At 47.4% G+C, this 21,876-nt stretch overlaps 1 protein-coding gene and 1 long non-coding RNA gene across 5 annotated transcripts in view; one reads left to right on the forward strand and one right to left on the reverse strand.

Moving 5' to 3' along the window:
• ATP8A2 (ATPase phospholipid transporting 8A2) overlaps positions 1-21,876 on the forward strand; it is a 3,773,191-nt gene that overhangs the window by 1,539,297 nt on the left and 2,212,018 nt on the right. For all 3 annotated transcript variants that reach the window (XR_011284127.1, XM_069639892.1, XM_069639893.1), the window contains exon 18: positions 18,758-18,840. Coding sequence is in view for 2 of the 3 variants with exons in the window: in XM_069639892.1 (XP_069495993.1) it covers positions 18,758-18,840 (83 nt within the window). In the remaining variant the exon portion in view is untranslated. The remainder of the gene's footprint in view (positions 1-18,757; positions 18,841-21,876) is intronic.
• The window catches only part of LOC138528357 (uncharacterized), a 197,547-nt gene that overhangs the window by 19,965 nt on the left and 155,706 nt on the right, over positions 1-21,876 (reverse strand). Inside the window, exons 1-2 of one of the 2 annotated variants that reach the window (XR_011284129.1) lie at positions 13,832-13,908; positions 11,450-11,583 (exon numbers count right to left, since the gene is read on the reverse strand). This is a non-coding gene — a long non-coding RNA (uncharacterized lncRNA). Of the gene's footprint in view, positions 1-11,449; positions 11,584-13,831; positions 13,909-21,876 lie in introns of those variants that run through there. The other variant, XR_011284128.1, reaches the window with a different exon arrangement.

Raw genomic sequence — 21,876 nt, forward strand, 5'->3', positions numbered from 1 at the left:
TTGTGCTTCCCTGATGGACTTCTTCCTTTGTTTATCTTCTCTTTTCTTTTTGGATGCCCACATTTCAATTAGTTCACCATATTCCTTAGCCAGTACTTCTGCCTGGATTCTGCTCCCCTCGTCGCCACTGTTATGTCTTTATTTAGTAGTATCTCATCAATAAATACACGAGCACTGTGGTACATCCTTATCTAACTTTATTCTTAATCTAACTGAACTTCTTACATGGCAACAACATTCCAGAAGCCCTTTTACCCTAATGTTCTATATTCCACTTAACCCACCATCATTCACAGACCCCAGCAACTATAACAATAGCAATACATAACACCATCTAACCTATTTCACACCCCTTGCCTCCCTTGGACCTCTCTCCTCCTTCCGCCTTCTCCTGCTTCACCCCTGTCACACCTGAAGAATTTACCAGAGTTGTCTGCTCTATGAAGGCTTCTTCCAATCAGGTTCCCCGCTGCTCGTCCAGAACTTTCAAGGACAACATTGGCTCTCTTGCCCCCGCACTTACTGATTTCTGCAACCACTCTTTCGCCTGTGGCTCTTTCCCCTCCTCTCTCAAGCACTTCTTTGTGCACCCACTATTAAAAAAGCCTGCAGAAGACCCTACCTGTCCATCCAACTACTGCCCTATTTCAATCACCTCCTTCGTGGGGAAACTGCTGGAGAAGCTGGCCTTACCCCAACTCAACTTGCACACTGAACTTGTCAGTGGTCTCCACAATCATCAATCTGGATTCTGAGCATCCAGAGGCATGGAAACTGCTCTTCTGAACACCTGTAAAGAACTGCTCACATCCCTGGACTCCAACTCCCCAGCTGTCCTCATTCTACTTGATCTCTCTTCTGCTTTTGACACCATCAACCATTCCATCCTCATACAAAGGCACCACGATACCCTGGGTATCTCGTAACGACCATTGGAGTGGCTGACCTCTTTCCTAACTGACTGCTCTTCCCATGTCACCCTGGGCACCTTCTCCTCTCCTACTTACTTCACCACCTGTGTTGTCCCACAGGGATCTATCCTTTCCCCCCAGCTCTTTAACATCTACCTTGTTTGGCTGGCACGCCTCATCTCCTCCTCCCCCCCCCAACTTCGTGTTATGCAGACGACACTCAACTCTTTTTCAGACTTCCTGCTGACTCACTCGCAACCTCCTTCATCCCTGACTGCCTGTGTGCCATTCCTGCTTGGTGCGCTTTCACTGATCTCTGCCTCAAAACCTGAGATCCTTCCGATTGGGACCCCTGCTTCCTCCCTCTTCCCTTCTCTCTGTCCTCCCACTTTGGGCTCTCCCCCTGCTCCTTCTTCTGAAGCCAGAAACCTTGGAGTCATCTTTGACTCCTCTTTACCCTTCCTCCCTTACACGCAGGACATTGCCAAGAAGTCCCACTTTCAACTCTTTCTCCGATTTCTCTTTTTCCGCCAGAAGCTCAGTGTTTCCCGAGCCCTGGTTCTCCCTAGGCTTGACTATTGCAACAGCCTCCTCCTCAATCTACCTTCTTCCACTCTGCGACCCCTTCAGCTAATCCAGAATAGAGCAGCAAGACTTATGCTTGGTCTTAAGCACAGGGACTGCATGTCTCCTGAGGGGGGTGGGAGGCTGGCTTTCCATTTTATTGTGACACACACACGCGTGCCTCCAGGAGCAGATTCCTTGCAGGTGAGGGAGGACCCTGTAATGATCGCCTACGTGTTCTACCCCAAACAAGACTAAAAGAGGGGTAAGAGTCCTATGTATGCCCTCAATCTCATGGATCCATCCCAGAACTTATTTCCAGAACGTTTGCATATGGGTGCATCTCCACCACTGGTGCCTATATGTGCATATTGAGAACGGCCCTTCCAGCAGAGTGGTGAAGCATTGGGGAACATCTTGGCCAGGCACTGGGGCGTGATGTGCCACTGGACAAGGAGTCTGCAGTTATGCATTTTATATTGCATTGCTACAGATGACTTCCACACCGCCCTAAGTATGGCTTCCCATCCCTCTCGGTTGTCGGCCCAGCCTAACGCAGCATCCCATTTTGCTTTGGAGCTAGGCGGGGGTAGTTGACCCCTTCCCAGGAGTGCCCTGTAGATTTTAGCTATGAGGCCTCTCATGCCATTATGAGAATTCAATATAGATTCAAATGCAGTGAGCAGGCATTGGAGCTGTCCCTTCCATTTCGAGTCTGTAAGCACTCCCTTGAGCTGCAGGTATGGGAGAGGATTGTCAGTCCCTGTTGAGCCTCCTCCAGATCTGTTTTAGATAGGAAGACACCATCCTTCCACATTTGGCCAGCTCTGCATATTGTGGTTGAAAGCGACTGGGGTCTATTATTGCGTCTCGAATGGGGGGTGCCCAGATGCAGCTAAGCGGCGAGGGCCAGGTGGTGACACGCCATGGTTGTCTGCATTCCATATTGCCCACAAGACTTTCAGCACAGGATGTTCTAGAATCCTGCGCGGCACGGACCGGTATGGGACCCACATCTATTTGCCCAGGGTAACGGGGGCAAACAGGCAGATTTCTCGCCAGACCCAGTGTTTGAATAGCGTTTCCCGGATATGGTCTACTAAGACCCGAAGCTGAGATGCCTTGACGTATTTGCCATGGTCAGGGTAAGCGAGACCCCCCCCTGCTCTTTCGGAAGGGTAATCGTGCTGTACGCAATTCGGGGCCTTTTCCTCTCCCATAGGAAAGCTAGGAGTGTTCTTTTGGCCATCCCAAGGAAGGCGTCTGGAAGCAAGACAGGGAGTGATTGAAAGAGAAACAAGAGGCATGGAAGCACATTCATTTTTATGGAGGTGAACCTACCTGCCCAGGAAAGGTTTCGTTTGCTCCAGCGCTCTGTCTGTCTGTATGGCTGCCCAGAGCGGAGTATAATTAGCGTGATACAGGTCCCCTAGCTGTTTAGTAATTGTTACCCCCAAATATCGAATACCACTCTGGGCGATTTTGAGGCCCCAGTTCGCCGGGTCTTCAGCGGAGCCGAGGGAGACGTCTCTCAGGGGTAGAGCGACGGGTTTTATCACGATTAATGCAGACCCTGGAGCGTGCGCCTTACACCTCGATCTGTTCCAGAAGCGCAGGGATGGATTGTTCCGGAAGCGTAATATAGGCCAGGATGTCATAACATGCGAATAGGGCTAACTTGTATTCTTTGAGGCCACTAGTGAGACCCTTTATTCTACTATAATTTCTAATACTCTGGGCCAGGGGTTCCATAGTTAGGATAAAGACTAGAGGCGAGAGGGGAAAACCCTGCCTGGTGTCCCTGGTTAGGGCAAATTGGGACGACGCCACCCCATTGACCACAACCTTGGCACGGGTGTTCCTATACAAGGCCAGTGCACCCCGCACCCATTCCGTGCCCAGGCCCGCCCATTGTAAAACCTGTGCCATGCAGTGCCATTCGACACGGTCGAAGGGCTTCTCGGCATCAACCGAAATCAAGATGGGATTGATATATGTGGGGTTCAGAGGCGCCATTAAATCCAGCGTTTTATGGATATTGTCAGCTCACTGCATATCCGGCTTGATCACTGTGAATAAGCTGGGGGAGAACCGCATTCAGTGTGCTAGCTAGGATGCTTGCGTAAACTTTCACATCGACGTTGAGCAATGAGATAGGCCTCTATGACCCACAGAGCAGCTTGTCCCTGCCTTCCTTGGGTGTCACAATGATCCTTGCCTCTGTAAAGGCAGGGGGGCCACACCCATTGGTCATGATGTTGCCATATAGGAGGGCAAAGAATGGGGAAAGTGCGCCCTTCAGTCTCTTAATGTATCCTGAGGTGAACCCATCTGTCCCCGGCGCGGAACCCGCCTTGAAGTGCATAATGGCTTGGTCGACTTCCTCCACAGTGATGGGTGCGTTCAATGTTTCCCGTTCTGCGTTGGAGATGGGTGGAAATTTTACATTGATTGGGGGGACCCAGGCATTCCCAGACTGGGGTGTGACCTCGGATGAGTACAACTATTGGTAATATTCTACGAAACAAGCAGAGATTCCAGGAGGATCTATCAAGGTAGCTCCCGAAAGAGAGAGAAGCTTAGGAACAGCTCTGTCCATTCTTTGCGGAGTCGAGCTGCCAACAGCATGTGGGCTTTGTCACCCTTTTCATAATATCTCTGCTTTACGTACCTAAAATGGGTGAGCGCTTTTTCCTGCTAAACAGATTTTAACTCATGCCTAAGGTTCCTGATATCTGCCCTGAGATCTGGGGAATCATTCCCTGATTGCTTTATCCCAGACTCTTTGGCCAGTATTTCCTGTTTGATTTGGGATTCTCTAAGTAGTCTCAGTCGCGTCACTGCCGCGCCCTGGGCAATGAGCAACCCCCTCACTGTTGCCTTGGCCGCTTCCCAAATAGTGTTTACGGACATTCCTTCGGTACGATTTCTTTTAAAGAAGTCCCGGATTTCCTCATCCAGGGTGTCTCTAAAAGGCTTGTCTTTAAGTAGTGTGTCATTGCATATCCATCTTTTTTTCCTGTGTTCACCTGGACCAAGATCCAGGGTAACGGTGACCATATCATGGTCGGACCATCCAATGACATCTATTGTGGAGTTCCTAATGAGATGTTCTAGATCGCCATCAAAGAAAATGTAATAGATACAGGAGTAGGTTTGATGAAGGGGAGAATAGAACGTGTAAGACTTATCCTGCGGGTGCAGTGTGCGCCAATCGTCAACCAAGCCGAACTTAGTGATGAGATCACGAAAGCCTCCTCGGTCTGCTGGGGAGTGAGCCCCCTCCCTATATGACGTCCAGTCAAGCTCCGGGCTGGGTACAAGATTAAAGTCCCCCCCACATATCAAGGACCCATTCTTATCCCTGTCCAAGCGTGAAAAAAGGTCATTGCAGTACCGTAATTGTTGTGCGTTAGGAGCATAGGAAGCACACAGGGTAATGGCCTGCCTTGGACCTGATGAAGCCCTGAACCAATAAAAGCCTACCATCCGGGTCTCTATGTGACTGGGTTATCTGCAGCCCAAGGGAGGTACGGTACAGTATGCCCACTCCGCCCCTCTTATCCGGACCAGATGCCCACAGAGCCCCTCCAATGTGTCTACCCCTAATGGCGAATTCTGCAGAATGCTTGAATTTAGTTTCCTGGACAAAGAGGATGTCGAGCTTGGCCTGCTGGAAGGTTCTGTCTAGCATCGACCTCTTTTGTGGAGAGTTAAGGCCCTTCACATTAAGGGTACCTACGCATATAGTGTCATCCCCATCTAGGTCTAGAAAGCTGTGCTGTGTGTGGGGCGGAACCTGCGATGAACCAGTAGTGTGCACGTGGAGGAAAGGCCTCGTAACCCAGCATTGCACGCTCTTGGAAACCTTGTGCATGCATCTGTCTAGTAGCAACTTTAAATCAAGCCTGGAGCATACCAGATCAAGCAGTCTACATGCAAAAAAACTCTCAATGTGTCCTCGGCCCCATGTGGACCCATATAGATCACCCAGCCTCCTTTAAACGCGATAGCCGAAGAGATACAGAAAGAAAAGAAAGTAAGAAGGAAAAGAGAAGGAAGGACTTCTCTCAACTTTAGAAATGCCCTAGAGATAAACCTAGGGCCACTCAAAGGGTAGGCCCCCAGAACCATGTGTCAACGTAATAAATCTGCTTATCAGGATCACAGTGGATGCATGGCAGTCGCAGTCTTGCATGCCCAGCCCAGCATGCCTGCCCGATACTCTGTCGGGAACAGCGGGTCCAGAGGGGCTGATTGAGTGGTGACGTGGGCTCAACGGAGAGGGGGTGGGGGTGCCGGGTGGTTTATAATCATTGTCCCTGGGGCTCCACCCGATGCTTGGCGGCAGCCCCTACTATAATGGGTTGCAGTTTAGGACTTGGGTCAGAGGACCTCTTAATCAGAGGGTGTTCAACTCTCCAATTTATGCCGCGGCCTCGCAAGGCGTTGGAGCCTGATGGTCTCCTGCTGGGTTCAGACAACGAGGGCATGTCATCATCTCTATCCATTGTTTCCTTCCCGGATTGTAGAACATGCAACATGTTGGCGGCCTCCTCTCCCGGGACCACTCGATAATCCGTGCTGTCGTGGGTGAACAATGTTTCGGCTGAGAGGTCTTGATAAATTCGCACCCTTGAGTCCTCAAAGTCAATGAACTCTCGCTCTCTGTCTCTGGCTATCTTGACTATCTGTGCTTTATGCTTAAAGTGGTGACATTCTGCTAGAACAGAGCGAAGGCCTCCCGGGGGGCCACCTGCCCAGTGAACTCTTTCAAACTGAAGCTCCGGGGTATCGGGGCAGGCAGCAGACTGGCTATTAGGGACCTCACTCTTCTTTCCAGGGAGGCCGGGGACTCATTAGGGGACTCCTTGAGGCCTTGAATCCTGATATTCGCTCTTCTCTCCCTGTTCTCCAGATCATCGATCTTCGCTTCCAGGTCTTGAATTCTCTGCTCCAGGTCTAGCAGCCTGCTCTCGGTTATCATTTCAATTAGGTCTTCCTATTGTTGGTTATTTTGAAGGGCTTCTATCTTGTCCTCGGTCCTATGTACCTTTTCCTGAAGGGCTGAGACTGTGGTCGTCATGCTAGTCCTGAACACTCGGATTTCATCAAGGAGGAGACGTATGTCACCCTTGGTTGAGGTTTAATGGTCATCCCCTGGGACTAGGGGGACGTCTTAAGGTCGGGAAGCCTGCATGCTCGTCTAGGGCCGCCGAAATTCTTGTAAGCGCTTAATCGTTGATGGATCCACCCCTCCCTGCATGAAACAAAAGTGCAGTCAGAGGACTTCTGCGGACTCCGGTAGGCCTTCCGCTCGGCTCGAGTGTAGCTTAGTGAGAGCCGGGTGTTCAGGTCACGCAGGTAGCAAGTGTCCGCAACGGTGCTCGGGCCTCTCCACGGTCGGTCAGCACCACGTGAGCGGGAGAAAGCCCCAATGTCACAAACCAGAACCGTCCCCTCACCATAGCTCTCAACTCACTCGCTGTTGGTGGGTGTCACCTGCCTTGTAAAGGGCTGAATCACCCGCCAAGCCTCCTGAATGCCCATTCATTCCAATGGGCGTCTCACACGCCAAAAACAAAATCGGGTGATTTCACCCACCTTTGCAGCACAAATGGTTGAGAGCTATGCCTCACAGCGCGTTGTGATGGGTGTTTCGATCACAGTTGCGCCCGATGAAGAAAAGCTTGAGGCCAGTGACAGGGTGCTATGTATGTCTAGGCAGCTGCAGTGATTAGGAGCTTGCCACAGGTCCAAATGTCTTATGAAGCAGTGTGGGCCTCCCTCCCACCACTGCCTGTCTGATCCAGCATTGGGCCCTCCTGCAGCGGGGGCGTGAAGCTCCAAGCCCCCAGCGCCCCAATAGATCTCCGCGGGGACCTCCCCACTAGGGGTATGGGCAGGGACAGAAGGTGGCAGAGACCAGCCGGAGCCCGGACGCGCCTATGTGTTTATTGGGGACCGGAGACGCAGGGCTGCCGGCTGGGCGACCTCTAGTTTAATCAGCCCCCCTCCTCCTCCCCTGCTTCAGTCGTAGTAACCCCCGAAGCCCCTCTGACTCCGCCAGGTGAAAACGGATGGTTTACGATGTTCCCTTCAGCTCTGCCGCTGCTGCGTTCAGGCACAGCACTAAGGTCTCCAAAGGGGGGCAGCCGAGTTTGTCTCCTGGCTGGTGCTGGGCCAGTTGTCTGTCAGCCCACAGGGGCTTATGGTATTGAGTGCGGGGTGGGCAGGCCCATACACGGGCAGCTTTGTGGCAACGCTGCCCCAGACCGGCTGTGTGTATGCCCTAGCCCCCCCTTGTGAATGCCACTTCACCCACCGGCAATACCGGGACCCCAGACATGGGGAGATGCGTTGCGCGACCAGGGGGCAGGGTACCCGGACTCCCAAGCGGCCTCCAACTCCTCTCACCCCACCTCTGTATGACCGCTCCGCTCTCCCACACACGAATGATGGGAGAAGGCCACTCACTGGGAAGGACGGTAGCTCTCGTTGGATGTATGCCGTGCAGGCTGCTGGATCCGATGGCGTCCTCCGCACGATCCATGCGCTAGCCGGTGCTCTACTTGGTCCTTTCTCCACTCCCTTGGGGGGTCCCTCAGGTGGGCCGGTCCATGCAGAGACCAAGCAGAAAGCCAGGGGGGTGCCTCAGGATTGCTCTGTGTGCGCACCCAGGACTATCTCTCTGCCTTGATGGGCTATGCAGCTAACAGCCCCCCCCTCAGCTGACTGCCGGGCCTCGGGCGGCATAGGGTTCAGTGCTTTGGAAGCTCGCCAGGGCCTGCAGACAGGGAAGCCAGTCCAGGTAACAGGGGATGTGGGGCGTATGTGGAAGTCCAGAGCTTCTGGTGCTCCCCAACCCTGATCAGCTCTGGGTGAGCACCAAGCGGATTCAGAAACTTCTCCCGCTCGATCTCAGACTGCACAGTTGACGAAAGGCACGGGGGAGAGGGGCTCCTGCTCACTGGCCACAATTAGTATTGAATCTTGTTCGATTTTCCTCAGGAACGCTTCCACCATTTGCTAAACCCTTGCTCTGCACATTGGTGGGAACGAAGACGCTTGCGGGCTGGGCAAAACTGTTAATCCACTCTGATATTCAAGGGTTTCTGCGGAGCTCAGTGCTCAGGCGGCCATTTCGCCTACGCCCCCTGGTGGTCTCCCCTCGCTCTCGGTTTTGGCTCTTGTTTTATGGTTTTCTCAATCTCGGCATGCCTCGCTGTTTCTTCCAAACTTTTGGTGATGGTCATATCCTCCTCCAGTATTTGGTTTCTGCTTTTTAACAACTTTTCTTGAATGTGATGGTTCTTGCAACAGAACAGCACCATGTCCTTAAGTGCCTCATCCTGGTTGGCTCCAGAACTACCGGAGGGTGCAACTTTGCACAAAGTTGTTAGGCAGTAAATCTGTGATTTGCACAGCGCTTTGATCCATATAATAGAATATATGATCTGCTTTATAATATTTTCCTCGGCTGGAGAACATTGTGCTGCCTTGCCAGTGCATCTTCATTCTGGCAATATGTGTACATCTGGGTTCCTCCCTGACGGTAAGTGTATGGAATCCTCTCTGGTCCTCTGTTCCTAGGGCATTTAGCAGGAAGGCTGCCTGCAAGTGGATTGTTGGCTCCCAGCCTCTCCATGTATGCTTTGATTTTTTGCCCATTTATAGACATCAGTGGGAAGCAAAGGAAGCAGCCATTGTTGTGTGACAGAAGTTTCTGTTTATAAAACAAATCTTTTTTTTTTTAACAGGTGTTGCGAGGGAGACAACAGGGGTTGTTCCTGTGACCCCAAGCGACCCCCAAATGACGTCCCTGTTTAAAGTGCGATGCAAATTACAAAAAGAATCCTAAATCTGTTATCACATATTTGAATTATCGCTAATATAGAGAACCGACTCCACCTATTTCAGTGCTTCCACAGGGCTCACAATATGTATGTTATTAATCAATTCATCTTTTATAAAGTTCATTACAAACTAGAGACCTGTCTTTAGAGCTGGACTGCCGGGATTCGAACCTGCGTGTTTCTTTCAAGACAGTCACGTTGCCCCTGAGCCATCCTCGCGGCCCTTTTATGCCATTTTGCACTACTGGGATGTATACTGTGTACCGCTGCCATTGATGGGACTTAAATAGGGTGGTTAGGTTAGTGGGGAGACAGGGAAACTGTAAACTGGCCCTGCTGCTGTGTTGGTGCATGCAGTTTGAAAGTATCTTCACCAAACTGCAAAATGCCTTTTGTCTCGGTGCCCAGAAGCATTGTGTCGAATGGTAAGTAGATGTCAGGTGAGGTCTCCCGTTTGGGGGCGGGGGGTGATGATCTGTAGGCACAAGGTCCTGTGCAAGTAGGGCATGTGTTGAAGAGATGCGTTTGTAACAAGAAGTCACAGGTTTAATGACCAGCAAGATAACTCCGGGAATTCAAGAGCTGCAGAAATCGATATGTACTCTGCAGGTAACAGGATGTAACGGCAGTAAGATAGCTAATGGGATGCACACCTGCCCCTTGTGTAGCATACACATTACAGAGGCCAGTATCGGCGAGATAGCCAACGGAGATATCGGCCTGCTCTTTGCAGAGATGTGTGTCTAACCTACAGGTCCAATCGCTTTCATATGGTTCAGGAGTAATCAATTTGCTGAGAGTCGTGTGTCAGCAACATCCCGGCTGCACACACACATATATCAGCAGCCAGTTTCTGGGATTATATGTAGAAGTGTCATCATTGTGTTCACACATTATACACACATTGCTGGAAAACCAAATGCAATCAATTGGTGAGGCTCAGACCAACCCCCCTCAGTACTGTGAGCGGGACAATTGTACTGCAAAAGCATTTGATACAATCTGTCATGGGTGGCAAAATAGATCATCAACAAATTATTTAAGTGATCTAAACTGTGCCTTGGTTCTGGTCCAGCATCCCTGTTAAAAGGGCAAAGGAGATGTGCAAGTGCTGGGGCAGGGTTATTATGTGTGCATATTACAGTCCACTCCTTGCCCTTCATTTTTCACTCAACATATTATTTAGGAATGGGATTAGGAAAAAGAGCCCACTGCTACATTGGACACATTGACCAGACAAATGTGGTTTGTGTTCTGCACTATTCAGTGAACTCGACACTGCTAACTGGCAAAGGCAGTGTTCTTTGCCAGGCCAGAAAATCTCATTTCAGAGCAAAGGCTATAAATATATGCATGATCTCCTCTGCAGCAGATGAGTCGATTTATTTCCCTTTATCATTTCTTCGCTTTGGCGCAGATGTTCACTCTGTTCTTTTCTGTCATCTTTTGCACTCTTTAGTAGTGGGACAAAGATAATTATCTGCACCCTATTCAGAGCAAACAACCAGCTCTGAATGATTTGGCTCTGACGCAATACTATAGAAAATGCAAAAAATGATCTTCTCCTTTAAGCACCAGAAGGATAAAAGTACTTTTTTAACATCACAAAGAGGTTAATGAGTGCACATAATGACTTCTCTGTATGCCACTGCCCTGCTTCAGCCACATTTCAAAAGATATGGATTCGAGCGGAGGGCGGATGGAGCAGTGCAACGGCTTGGAACACAGAGTGTTGAACTATTCACTGACATGAAGCCTAGAAGGATCAGACATGAGCCAGGTGTGCATAATGTTTCCCAACAGGCCTTTGTTAGGGTCATAAGGGGAAACAAAAGCAATTCTGGTAGGACAGAGAATGCGCGTGAAAGTGTTTCATACATGGTCAGGATGATCATGCACTAAAGTAAGTGTCTCATAGGAAGGTTCAGAAGGTCCAAATAAAAAGTTATTTTAGTTATTTTCCGGGCTGGTTCCTGGTCCTTTGTGGTGGCTTTCACAGGCAAAACCAAATGTGGGATAAGTCATCATAGTCTCAAATCAAGCATTAAGAGTTTCAAGACAAATGTCTCTCACAATCTTCTTGTTTCAGTCCATACCAAAGTCTCAGCCTTGGGTTACCTCTTTTGGGGTCTTCCTGTACAGCTAGCATATGATGCGGTGTCCTCCTGGGTCTCCACTCTTTACTGGAGCACGATGGCTGGTTCTGTAATTGATGTCACACTGGGGTTTGGCCTTAAACCAAGGTCCTGGAGCTGTGATAAAATGTATAGAAAAATACAGAGAAAAGCACTGAATTTAAATACAAAAATGTGAGCTGCAACCTGTGCACAACATCTGAAAAAGACACACTTGTGGAATCTACAATGTTAGCAGCCCATCTACAACCAGAATATATGTCCATTGTAGCTGACAAGGCCCAAAATAAATCTTTACAGTGACCAGAAAGTGTTGAGTAACATGTTATTAAAGGGAGAACATTCAAATCTGGGATTAAAAGCACAGCATTTCATAGCAGTCCAAACCCAATTGAGGCCTGCATTGTTTGTTTTCTTCTTCACGGGACTGAAAATGAGCGTTGTATAAAGAAATATTAAAAATGTAAACCTTTGATTGGAGTTTGATTGTAAAGAAAAAGGTTTAATGTTGATCTGTTTAATGTAACATTTGCAATGGGAATAAAGGAAAGCTGTATTTGTGAGCCCTTGAAAATTGCAATTCCTCCCCCAACAGCTACACGACTACAGGATGCTTTCCCCCGAGAAAAGTGTAAACACAGCCTTTGAAGCTAAACTATAAACATTATGACTCTGCCTGAAATGTTTGTCTTTGGAAGCCAGGCCTTCCAGAACAAAACAATTGGTACTTATTAACAGCCCCATTTGTTATTTAGCCTACCCAGAATGCCCAAAAAATACAACAAATAGATTATGAGCACTGGTCTCCTCTCAAATAATCAAATTTTCACATCAGCCAGGACAATGAAATACGCACCGTTGGAGACCTTGTATTTGACAAGGGGCAGGCAGCTGCTGGAATCACTCGAGGGGGCGTGACTGGGCAATAAATTGCCCTTGCTGGCTCTGTGCCTCAGAGTTTTTTGTTACTGGCACCCACATTCTCAGGATTCATTAGTGGTCACCTGAAAGCCTAAAAAAGGATGACACTAGATGTTCTGCCCCCAGGCGGCAGGGGGTGGTATGCCATTTCATCTTGTGATTCATCCCATAATAAGTAAAAAATGCAGGATGTAAAATGTACATATGGAATCACATTTTTGTTTATATCTTCTGATTAAAATAGCATATAAGCTTTCTTTTTTGTTTAATTGTTCAGGGTAAAAAGTTCTATCAGCTGAATGCAAAATTATATTTTTTATATTTGTTTAATAATGCAAACTAAACTAATGTAGATATTTTTGCACAGAAACACTGCACGTCGCTGATTCATAGATTCTAGCATTAGTGCCAGCAAGCCTGTTATTTTAAGATGGGAAATTAATGTTTGTGTGAAAGCCTAAGTGGGTATAACCAAACAATCTGTCACACAAAGACCACATATTGTGCCGAAATCTGACTAGGATCATTGAATTCATCTAAATGAGAGCAATCTGATGCACTGATTAGGAAAATGATCAAATGTGAGGAACATGATGGTTGTTTAATTTAAAATTTTCAAAGGTGGCATAACATCAAATGGGATGGAAATTTGGTGCAGAAGTTAGTCCCATTAGACTTCCCTCTTCATTACTGTGTCAAATGAACACAAAGTGGATGGTATAGTGTGATGGTACTTTTTGAACATTATCCAATCGCACACACTGACCAAGTAGGTTATAGAAAGTATACTAATCTCTAAAGGGAGGGGTTTCTAATCTAAAAAAAAATTCCAAATCCATAGACTCTGGAGACTGTCTTGCTCACTCACTCAGATGGACTGACTGACAGAAAGAAAGCGAGGAAGGATGATTGACAGCAACAGAAAGGAGAATGGAATTGATTGCTTTCCTTTAAGACCCATTCTGGATTAATTGCAGTACACTGTAAAAGATGCGTGCCAATACAGGAAAAGGGAAACCATGCTTTGGAGGGAAGCTGACCCCATCTTGTTGACTGATACCCACCTCTTCCCAGAGGGAGAGAATTGGACCAGTCCTTAAGAGGGTGCCCACCTGTCTGTGAGACAGCCAAAAGAAACTCTTGTGTAAGTAGCACGCCTACGGGAAGTATAATTGAAGGGAGATTTACTCTAAAGGGAAATAGATTAAATCCCAGCCCCTTTTTATTTATGAATGTACTGAGGGGTGGGGGATATATAAATTGACTTTACAAACTGGGTAATTAGTAAATATTTCAGAAGCGTGCATGCTTCTGGAATTCTAGATTTTATTAAATAGATCCCAAAGTTTGTATATTGGGAATTCCAATGGCTCCTTCTCTGTGTAATGTGCAAGCACAGAGTAATCATATTGGGAGCCAAAATGACATTTCACTGTGTACATACCGAGAGAAATAATGTAACTGAAGTCCTTCCCTGGTTACATCACCAACCAGAATTCTGTTACTGGTACTGAACCCTTGAAGACAAAAGGGGAAAGGGTAATTAAAAGCTACCCACTTCTCGCCTACTAAGTTGCCTATTGAAAATGACAAGTGTACACTTTTACACAGTAATGCAATAGAAGCACCATTGGGGGGAATCTAGCAAACATGCATGTTAAAAAGACTTTTTTCACGTTACAAGTGATTTACATGCAGGAAAGTAGCCTGTCTTTCAGTGGATTTTTCAAGAATGCTGTTTGAAATTCTGACATGTCCATTGAGTGGGAGAAGGGGGTATGTATTTTCAATAAAAAGAGAAGAAGCAAGACATAGATAGCTAGGGATGTTCTGATTTAATGCAGTTTTCTATAAAATGATAACTTTTTCCTGAACCCGGAAACACTTTTCAATGCATGGTGGATGTGAGCTTAGGCTAATTAAAATGTAATGCCGTTTAGACCTTTCAAGTGACGAGTGTATTGATCCTTCTTCATTGCAGTAAACATTGACATTGGGATTACATAGATGTATAGTGTCTTTATATTTAAAGTGAGTTCATTATCTCTATTTCATTAATAAATAGACCTTCGGTGCAACCCTGTGTGTTTCTTGTCCTGAAATGGGAGGGAGGCTGCAGAGAAACAATACTGTTAAATTGGTCAGCCCAGGTTCATAAAAAAACTGTATTCAATAAATAAACATTGTACACACCTGATTTGGGGACGGTGGAGCATTCCCACAAACTAGTTGTTGCCCAATTAAAACATCCTACAGAGCCAGTTAGGAAGGAGGTCACCCCAAGGTATTTACAGGATCTTCTCTAGGCCACTCCACCTTCCTCTCTAAGGGTGCTGGTTCTCCAGCCCCAAATCTCCCTCTCCTCAATGTCCTCCACAAGTTCATACCTGGTTGATCTTCTCTTGTTCCTTCCTTCTATCGATCACTATTGTCTGCTTCTCCTGAACCTCCTCAATGCTTCTCCTAGAGCTGGGTCCTCCACCAATTCCAGGCTTCCGCTTGCATGGTATTTCAGCCTACTCCTCTTCCCGCTCTGCTACCCTCCCTCTCATCTTCATTTCTTCCACCTCCTCTTTCCAACTGCTGGTGATTATCTGCTTTGCCTCTCCACTTGGGTCGCCCTTCTCTTTAATCGTCCCCTCACTATATACCACCTTCTCTTTAGGCACCTCCTCCTTTGGCACCTCTACATTAAGGGCTTGCTTCTTTGCCTGCTATTCCATGATTCCTCCCAGTTCACCCCCTGGGCGTCCCAGGGGAATACTAGAGGTATTCTGTGTAGGAATTCTCCTTGCCAGTTCATGAGCACTCTATGGCAGAGTCAAAGACCAATTAAGTGAATCTGTTGACTCTTTGGCAGACAGTGTAAATAAGACAGGAGAGCCGAGGAATAGTCAAAGTGGCAAGCATCAATAGGTGAGCAGTAGTATTGTGATTCACATAAGGGAGATGGCATAATCAATTTTAGAAATTATGAGGGTAATTTCTACCTAAAGAAAGAGATTGGGACAAACTGTCACACCCCTGAAGTATCACACAACTCCATCCTAGCCACGGAAGCCAAACAGAGTTGACCCCTCCCACCTTGGTTGGCACACACTCCTGATTTAGATACCAACAGGCACCTCAAGGCAGCCAAAGAGGGTTAGGGAGAGGTTGTGGGCAAGTAGGGGGTGGTTAGGGTAACTGGAAAGATGTTTAGGGTACTTGCAATAGGATAGGACTGGAGAACACAGGGTAAAAAACACATAACCTGACCATGTGGCAAACACTTGTCTCAACTCTAGATTCTTAGATAATCAGCACCCTTCTTGATTAGGATACAGACTCCCGTGTCTTACATTCATACACCTTCACTGAATAAGCGACAAACAAACACATAAAGCACGAAGCCATGGATGATTGACACATACACCCGTGAACATAATAGTGACCACAATACTCTTCTTAACTGGCAATGCCTTAAGAGCGTGACTCAACCTCTCTTACTGTGGTCAGAACATACTAGGTAATTAGAGGTTGGCTTGAAAACGTCACGAATGGGTACAAACATGAAATGGACTTTATGAGCAGTTACAAACATACATAGCATTACTTCACGACATGCATTGAATGCTGCTTCCACATTCTGAACGTTCCGTTCTGTACAACATTGATATGCCCCTTAAAATTCACACTGCTAGGTACCAACACCACGTGTGTTTGAGAAAGGCACGCAAATTCACACGGTGATACACGATAAGTTCCACAATGATTTAAAGAACCACAACATCACATAATCAAGTTCCCAACCATTTAACTGAGGCCTGGGGGGGCTCGCCGGCACCACCACAGGCAGAGATATTCCTTCGTTGTACGGACTCGAGCCGTGCTCCTGCTCCGCTTCCAATGCGAATGGACGCAGAGTTTCACCGCCGGGCCCGGGTCTTGTCGAGTTCACCACCTGGCCCAGGACTCATGAATATGCCTCCTACATTCGCTGTGTCACCGTCTCTGCTCCCTCTGGCCCGTGCCTGCCATTCCAACAATCACCAACAGGCAGCAAGGGCGGCCGAGGGACGCCTTAAATAGTCAATGAAACACACCTGCCTCTCTCTGGACCAACGGCACCCCAGAGGCTCATGGGGACTGTAGTTGCTTGCCTGATTTTGCCCGAAACCTCCCAAGACCGCATTTCAAGCTCCTTTTCTTTACAGAAACGATGCAACTTTCATGGTAACTTCATAGAACAGAAGCAAGAAGCCTCCACTGCGGAAATCTGGGTGGAGAGTTGGAGTTGAGAATCAAACCTGCATTCCTCTAGTATTCAAAAACATGGGGGTGGGTGGGATTTTAATGGGACCTCGTACCTAAGGTTGGAGGTTCTATGCAGTGCTTTAAGTGGGATTAGAAATCGTGGGGGTGCTCTCATTAGGGGGTGTGGCCTAAGTACGGGTGGACTGCCCCTTGGCTTCTAGCTGGGTGATGACTATTTACTCGGAAACAACAGGACAGCTGGGCAGTCCAGCCCTCCTCATGTTTGAGTACATAGACATCAGACAGGCACGCTGCACGGTTACACCTGCCGCTTGCAGGTGTCAGTACTTCGGTCAGGTGTAGAAAAAAGAAAAGGCAGTGCATTTTCTTTTTCTCTAATCTGAAGTGCTGACACCTGCGGACAGCACATGTAACTGTGCAGACTCTACATGGGCTACCTCAGGTGTCTGTGTGGCTGGGGCCAGTTGGGGTTGGGCCCTGGAAGGGCCCTGGCTTCTGAGCCCTTTCTGGAGGCGACTGCCGGGGCTCGGCCCACTTAAAGCACTGGTGCTATATAACTTTGAGCCCCGTTGCCGATCCTGTAGGTGATTAAAAAAACGAGAACCGGATATAGATGGAAGATTGTGGTTGCCCCCCCACAAGAATGATAACAAGAGCAAAGTCTTTGTAATAGCACCCGAGTAAGAGTCGCCAGACAATCGGGAGGCCAGGAACGGAGGCTTTATTATACCATCAAGGCCTGTATCCATGCCAGCTGCATGCACCTCACAACTACTGCCATTTCCTTTTAGCCATTTGCCCCTCACTGACTAATCCACACACTGCCACCCACAACGCTGCACTCGCCACCCACACCAACTATCACTCAGCTGTCTTGGCCCACCATTACAGCGCGTTGAGACCATACCAATGCGGAAAGGCGCTTTACAAATGCCCATTACATTTCCACGGCCACCTGCACCCTTGGAGTGCCCTGTCACTCTCCGTCCACCACCAAGTAAATAGAAAGGGGACTTGCATGTGAGCTCCCTTTGTTCCTAGACACCTATCTTTGTAGATTTTCGGGGAAAATTCAGCGCAGGCGATTCACGCAAAGCCTTTTTTTCTAATATAAATAAGTCCATTAGAACTGGCTTTTCGGCTGGGATACTAATAGTGTTACAGGGTGCGGCTGTGAGCACACCCAGCTTGCAATAGCCATGAACCCTTGGCTAAGTTCCTCACTTCGCTCGTGACATTATGGTCCAGGTGGCCTGCCCCCGAGGCCCTTGATGATTCATTATTGACTCATCAATATATGTATATGATATGTTTAGCCCCTAGTTGGTGATCTGAGAGATGATAGGCCAGACATGGGGGGTCATTACGAGTTTGGAGGCAGCCATGCCGCTGTTTGCGGCATGGCTGCCTCCAAACTCAGGTCCGGGTTCACTGAATGGGGATTTAGCGGGTCATTCCAACTTTGGAGGACCCAGTAAGTCCCCATTCAGGGAACCCATCCCCATTCCCATTCGAGCCCCCATAGGGCTCAATGGGGAGGGAGGTAACAACAGGCCCATTAATGACGGGCTCGTTGTTAGCTCCCTGGTCCTTTAGCGGCTCCGCTAAGGGACCTCGTAATGCGGCGGTAAGGGGTTAACTGCACCGGCACCCTTACCGGCGCCATTAACTCCTTACCGCCGACCTCGTAATGAGGCCCATGGTCTGTCAAGGGAAGTCCGACTACCGTTCCTATAAACATGATGCATTGCTAATTGAGGGGACATAATACCGTGTTTACAAGTTAAGTATGATTGCGTCCACGGCCTCTTTTTGACTTCAAAACGTTGTAAATTGTTTTATATAATTACTTTTTTTGAACTGCAGTTCTTGAGAATGTGGAGAAGTCAATTGGAAATATAAAGTTAAAAAATAAACGTTTTAATTGATTGCGGTCTGATAAGTGGCAAAGTGTGTGTGGGAAATTAGATTGCTATTACCCTCTGAAGTGTCAATTTCAAAGTATGAAACCACTTCCAGGATTATTGGGATTATATACGCGTGCTGTTCTAGGCAGGGTGAAAGGAGTAGTGTGTGCTGTATTCTAACATGCTCGGCTATTTTTCATTTACAGATGAAGGGGCACTCGTGAAAGGAGCAAAGAAACTTGGCTACGCCTTTACCGGAAGAACTCCACGCTCAGTCATCATTGATGCCGTAAGTAGCACACTCATTCACAGTGCCTCGGGCATCCTCCACAACGAAACAAACCACACATAGCCTCGCACAACAGCACATGACGGCTACCAACCGAAAAACACACCTGCGCTTAGTGAGCGGTGTCAACCGAACTGCAGCTCCCAACAGCACTTCACAGCTCTCTTGCTCCTTTTTCCCGCTGAGTTCTGCTAACTTAGCCCCACCCCCACCCTTTTGCTTTACAGAGCTGACAGAGTGCCAAGGAACCACGCAAGTGCTGACAGTGCGCAGTATAAGATCTGTTAACATAACATCCTTACATACCTGTAGCAGATTGAGAAACAGTTAAATGTCACATGCCATTGGTTTGGACCCCGTGATACCATTCTTTGCCTAAATGCCAGGCTGTGCCAACGAGATGCTCAAATTCCTTAAATTTCACAGACATAAAAGTAGTGGTACCTGTTGTGATTTGACAGAGTCGGGCTGCAAGCTTTTCGTGCTTACTGCGCTACTAAGATAGCCCTGTAAGTTAAGTGCTTGCTTGAGAGATATGTGTGCAACCCAATGTCACAGCTTCTGAACCCAGCATAACACAATCAGCTTTTCAGACACTTAAGTGGCACTGAATTGGGAAATAACAAATATTATTACAGTGCTTAGAAGTGGGAGGAAAGTGTGATATTATATTTGTCACTGTTCAGAGGCAATTTTATCTCTTAGTGGCATCTTTCCTAAAGAGGTTGCCCTGTAAAATCTCTTATTTTCTTTTAAGGAAAGGAAATTCTAAGCACAAACAGTGAGGTGATAATTAATATGTTTTAAATGTAATAGTAACGCCCTCTAGTATTCTCACAATGATTGAAAGTCAGTGTTTTCTTCGATAATAAAATATTTCGGGCTTTGTACGCTGCTGCACTTCCTGTAGCGTGACTTGTAAATCATATTTGCTTGGTCCCCCAATGGTGGACTGTCCTATAGGGAACTCTGGAGATTTCCCGGTGGGCCTCTGCACCCTGTGCCTCTTTTGTGTGGTAACCTATTTTATTTCCAAATGTTCTCATAGGAAAAAGGTTTGGCTTGCTAAAAATTTGCAATATGGGGCCAGTTTGAAAATGATTTCCAGGGCCTCTTTTGGATCCCAGTCCAACCCTTGATGCAGTGTAGGAAATGGGGCGGAACAAAGAGTGGTGCTCCGGCAAAGTTTGTCTTGTCCAGAGCCCTGCTCTGTCCTGGATGACCTGGTAATGGGCAGTACCGTCAAGCTCTCACACACTAGCAGCCAGTGGTTCTGAAGATTCTGCATGCCATCTTGAATGCAGAAACAGCCAAAGTATTGCATTCTCTTCAGAAGCTGTCCAAATTGGTATATATATCTCTCTTGTAATTTATAGAGATTTTTTGTTAGAGTGGAAATTGATACCAATATGAAGAGCAGAGTTTTAGCTGTTTTACTCACTTAACAGGAATTTTTACTGAATCTCTCACAAGGACATGTTTCAAATTTAAAATTGTCGGCATTCTTATGTTCCCCAAATGCTCTTAGTTTTCATGCAAATCGGCAGGCGTGGGTTCCATTAACAGATACTGTGTTGTGTAACCTGGCCTGGGGTCACGCCCCTCAGTCCTGATCCCTTCAATCCTTCCAGCACCACCCCCGAAGGAGGAGAGGGTTCCCACAGTAATGCTTTCCCCATTATCAGCACTGAAGAGATCAGAAATTCGAATGGTCCATAATCTCAACCGCGTTGTACAATTTTCAGTTTAGTCGCATTACACATTTCATGCAAAGTCATAATAGAGCTGTGTACAACTGTCAGGCGGGTGGAGTCAGAAAAGCAGGCAGGTGAAGAATTTCGGTTTCTCTGAAGCATCAGCATAGGGAGCGGCAAAGGCCATATTAAAGTCCCTTGTCACCGTTGAGTGCAGGAAATTGGAAAGAGGGCCCCAGTAGCTCTGCTGTCAACCGTTACGCCGGGTAGGACTGGCCAGAGATTGCAAAGGTGGAAGAAGCAAGTGGTTCACTCCGAGAGTCTACCATGAAATGCAACCCAATGCTCCTGTTAGATGCGCAAGGGGTCAGGAGGAGGGACTCCAGAGGCCGATGTGCTTTTTGGGACAAGACTTCCATCTTGTCCCTGATCAAGTGAGCTCCATTTTGTGATGGATTTGGTAGTGGATGAGTCTGAGACGAATTTGAGTAAAGTACACTTCCTAAATACGAATAGATGGTGAGAACCACTGTGATACAGGTATGTTATAAAAGGCGCCGTCAGGAAAAGCCTGAAGGAATGCGTTTCTCAAGGAATGTCTGCCCTGTGGAAGTAATACACATTCTGGAAGCTTGGCAGTTGTAGTCATAGATGCCCGCACCTCCTAATAGAGTGACCCATGAATATTTTCAGTGAACCCCATTGACAATGTTTTAGTTAAAAGTGTAATTGGATTTCTCATTGGTGTGGGGAGGTTCCAAATCTACAAATCCCCCCTCCCTCTGCCAACCTGAACCACTCTGAGAAAACTCATTAACCCTTTGTTCTTACTTTATTCTCACTCAGACATGCGCCATCAGGCTCCCGCGTCCAAAAAGTGTTTTGTTTTATATTTATATTTTTTGCTTGTTTTTCTGGCTGCGGCCACCTGCATTATTTTGTGTTTTCTGTGCCAAGCCCTCTTATGCGCAAAATATATATATATAAAAAAGTTTCAAGGAGGCCTGGCAGAGCAGACGTGGCATGCTATGGGACCCGCTGGGGATGTCTGTGGGGGTGTGTGTTCTCATCAACGGTGACCTCCAAACTTTTCAGTTTTGTTACTGAAAAAGTTTGAAAGCTCAATGGAGCTCAAAACATGCTACATTTGGGAGGCTCGAGATTCCCTCGAACTTGTTCACCCATGATCACTTGACACGTTAGGTGGAACATGGGCTGCTGGTATTTAAACTTCAAAAACTGCAGGTTACAGATGGAGGCTTGAGTTTTTGAAAGTCGCATTAAATGAAGCAAATCCAAGAAAAGAACCTACTGGTTGGCAATAACTCCAGCTGATGGTCAT

The sequence above is a fragment of the Ambystoma mexicanum genome, chromosome 7q (genome assembly GCF_040938575.1).
Source record: "Ambystoma mexicanum isolate Mex_15411 chromosome 7q, UKY_AmexF1_1, whole genome shotgun sequence".
NCBI lineage: Eukaryota > Metazoa > Chordata > Amphibia > Caudata > Ambystomatidae > Ambystoma > Ambystoma mexicanum.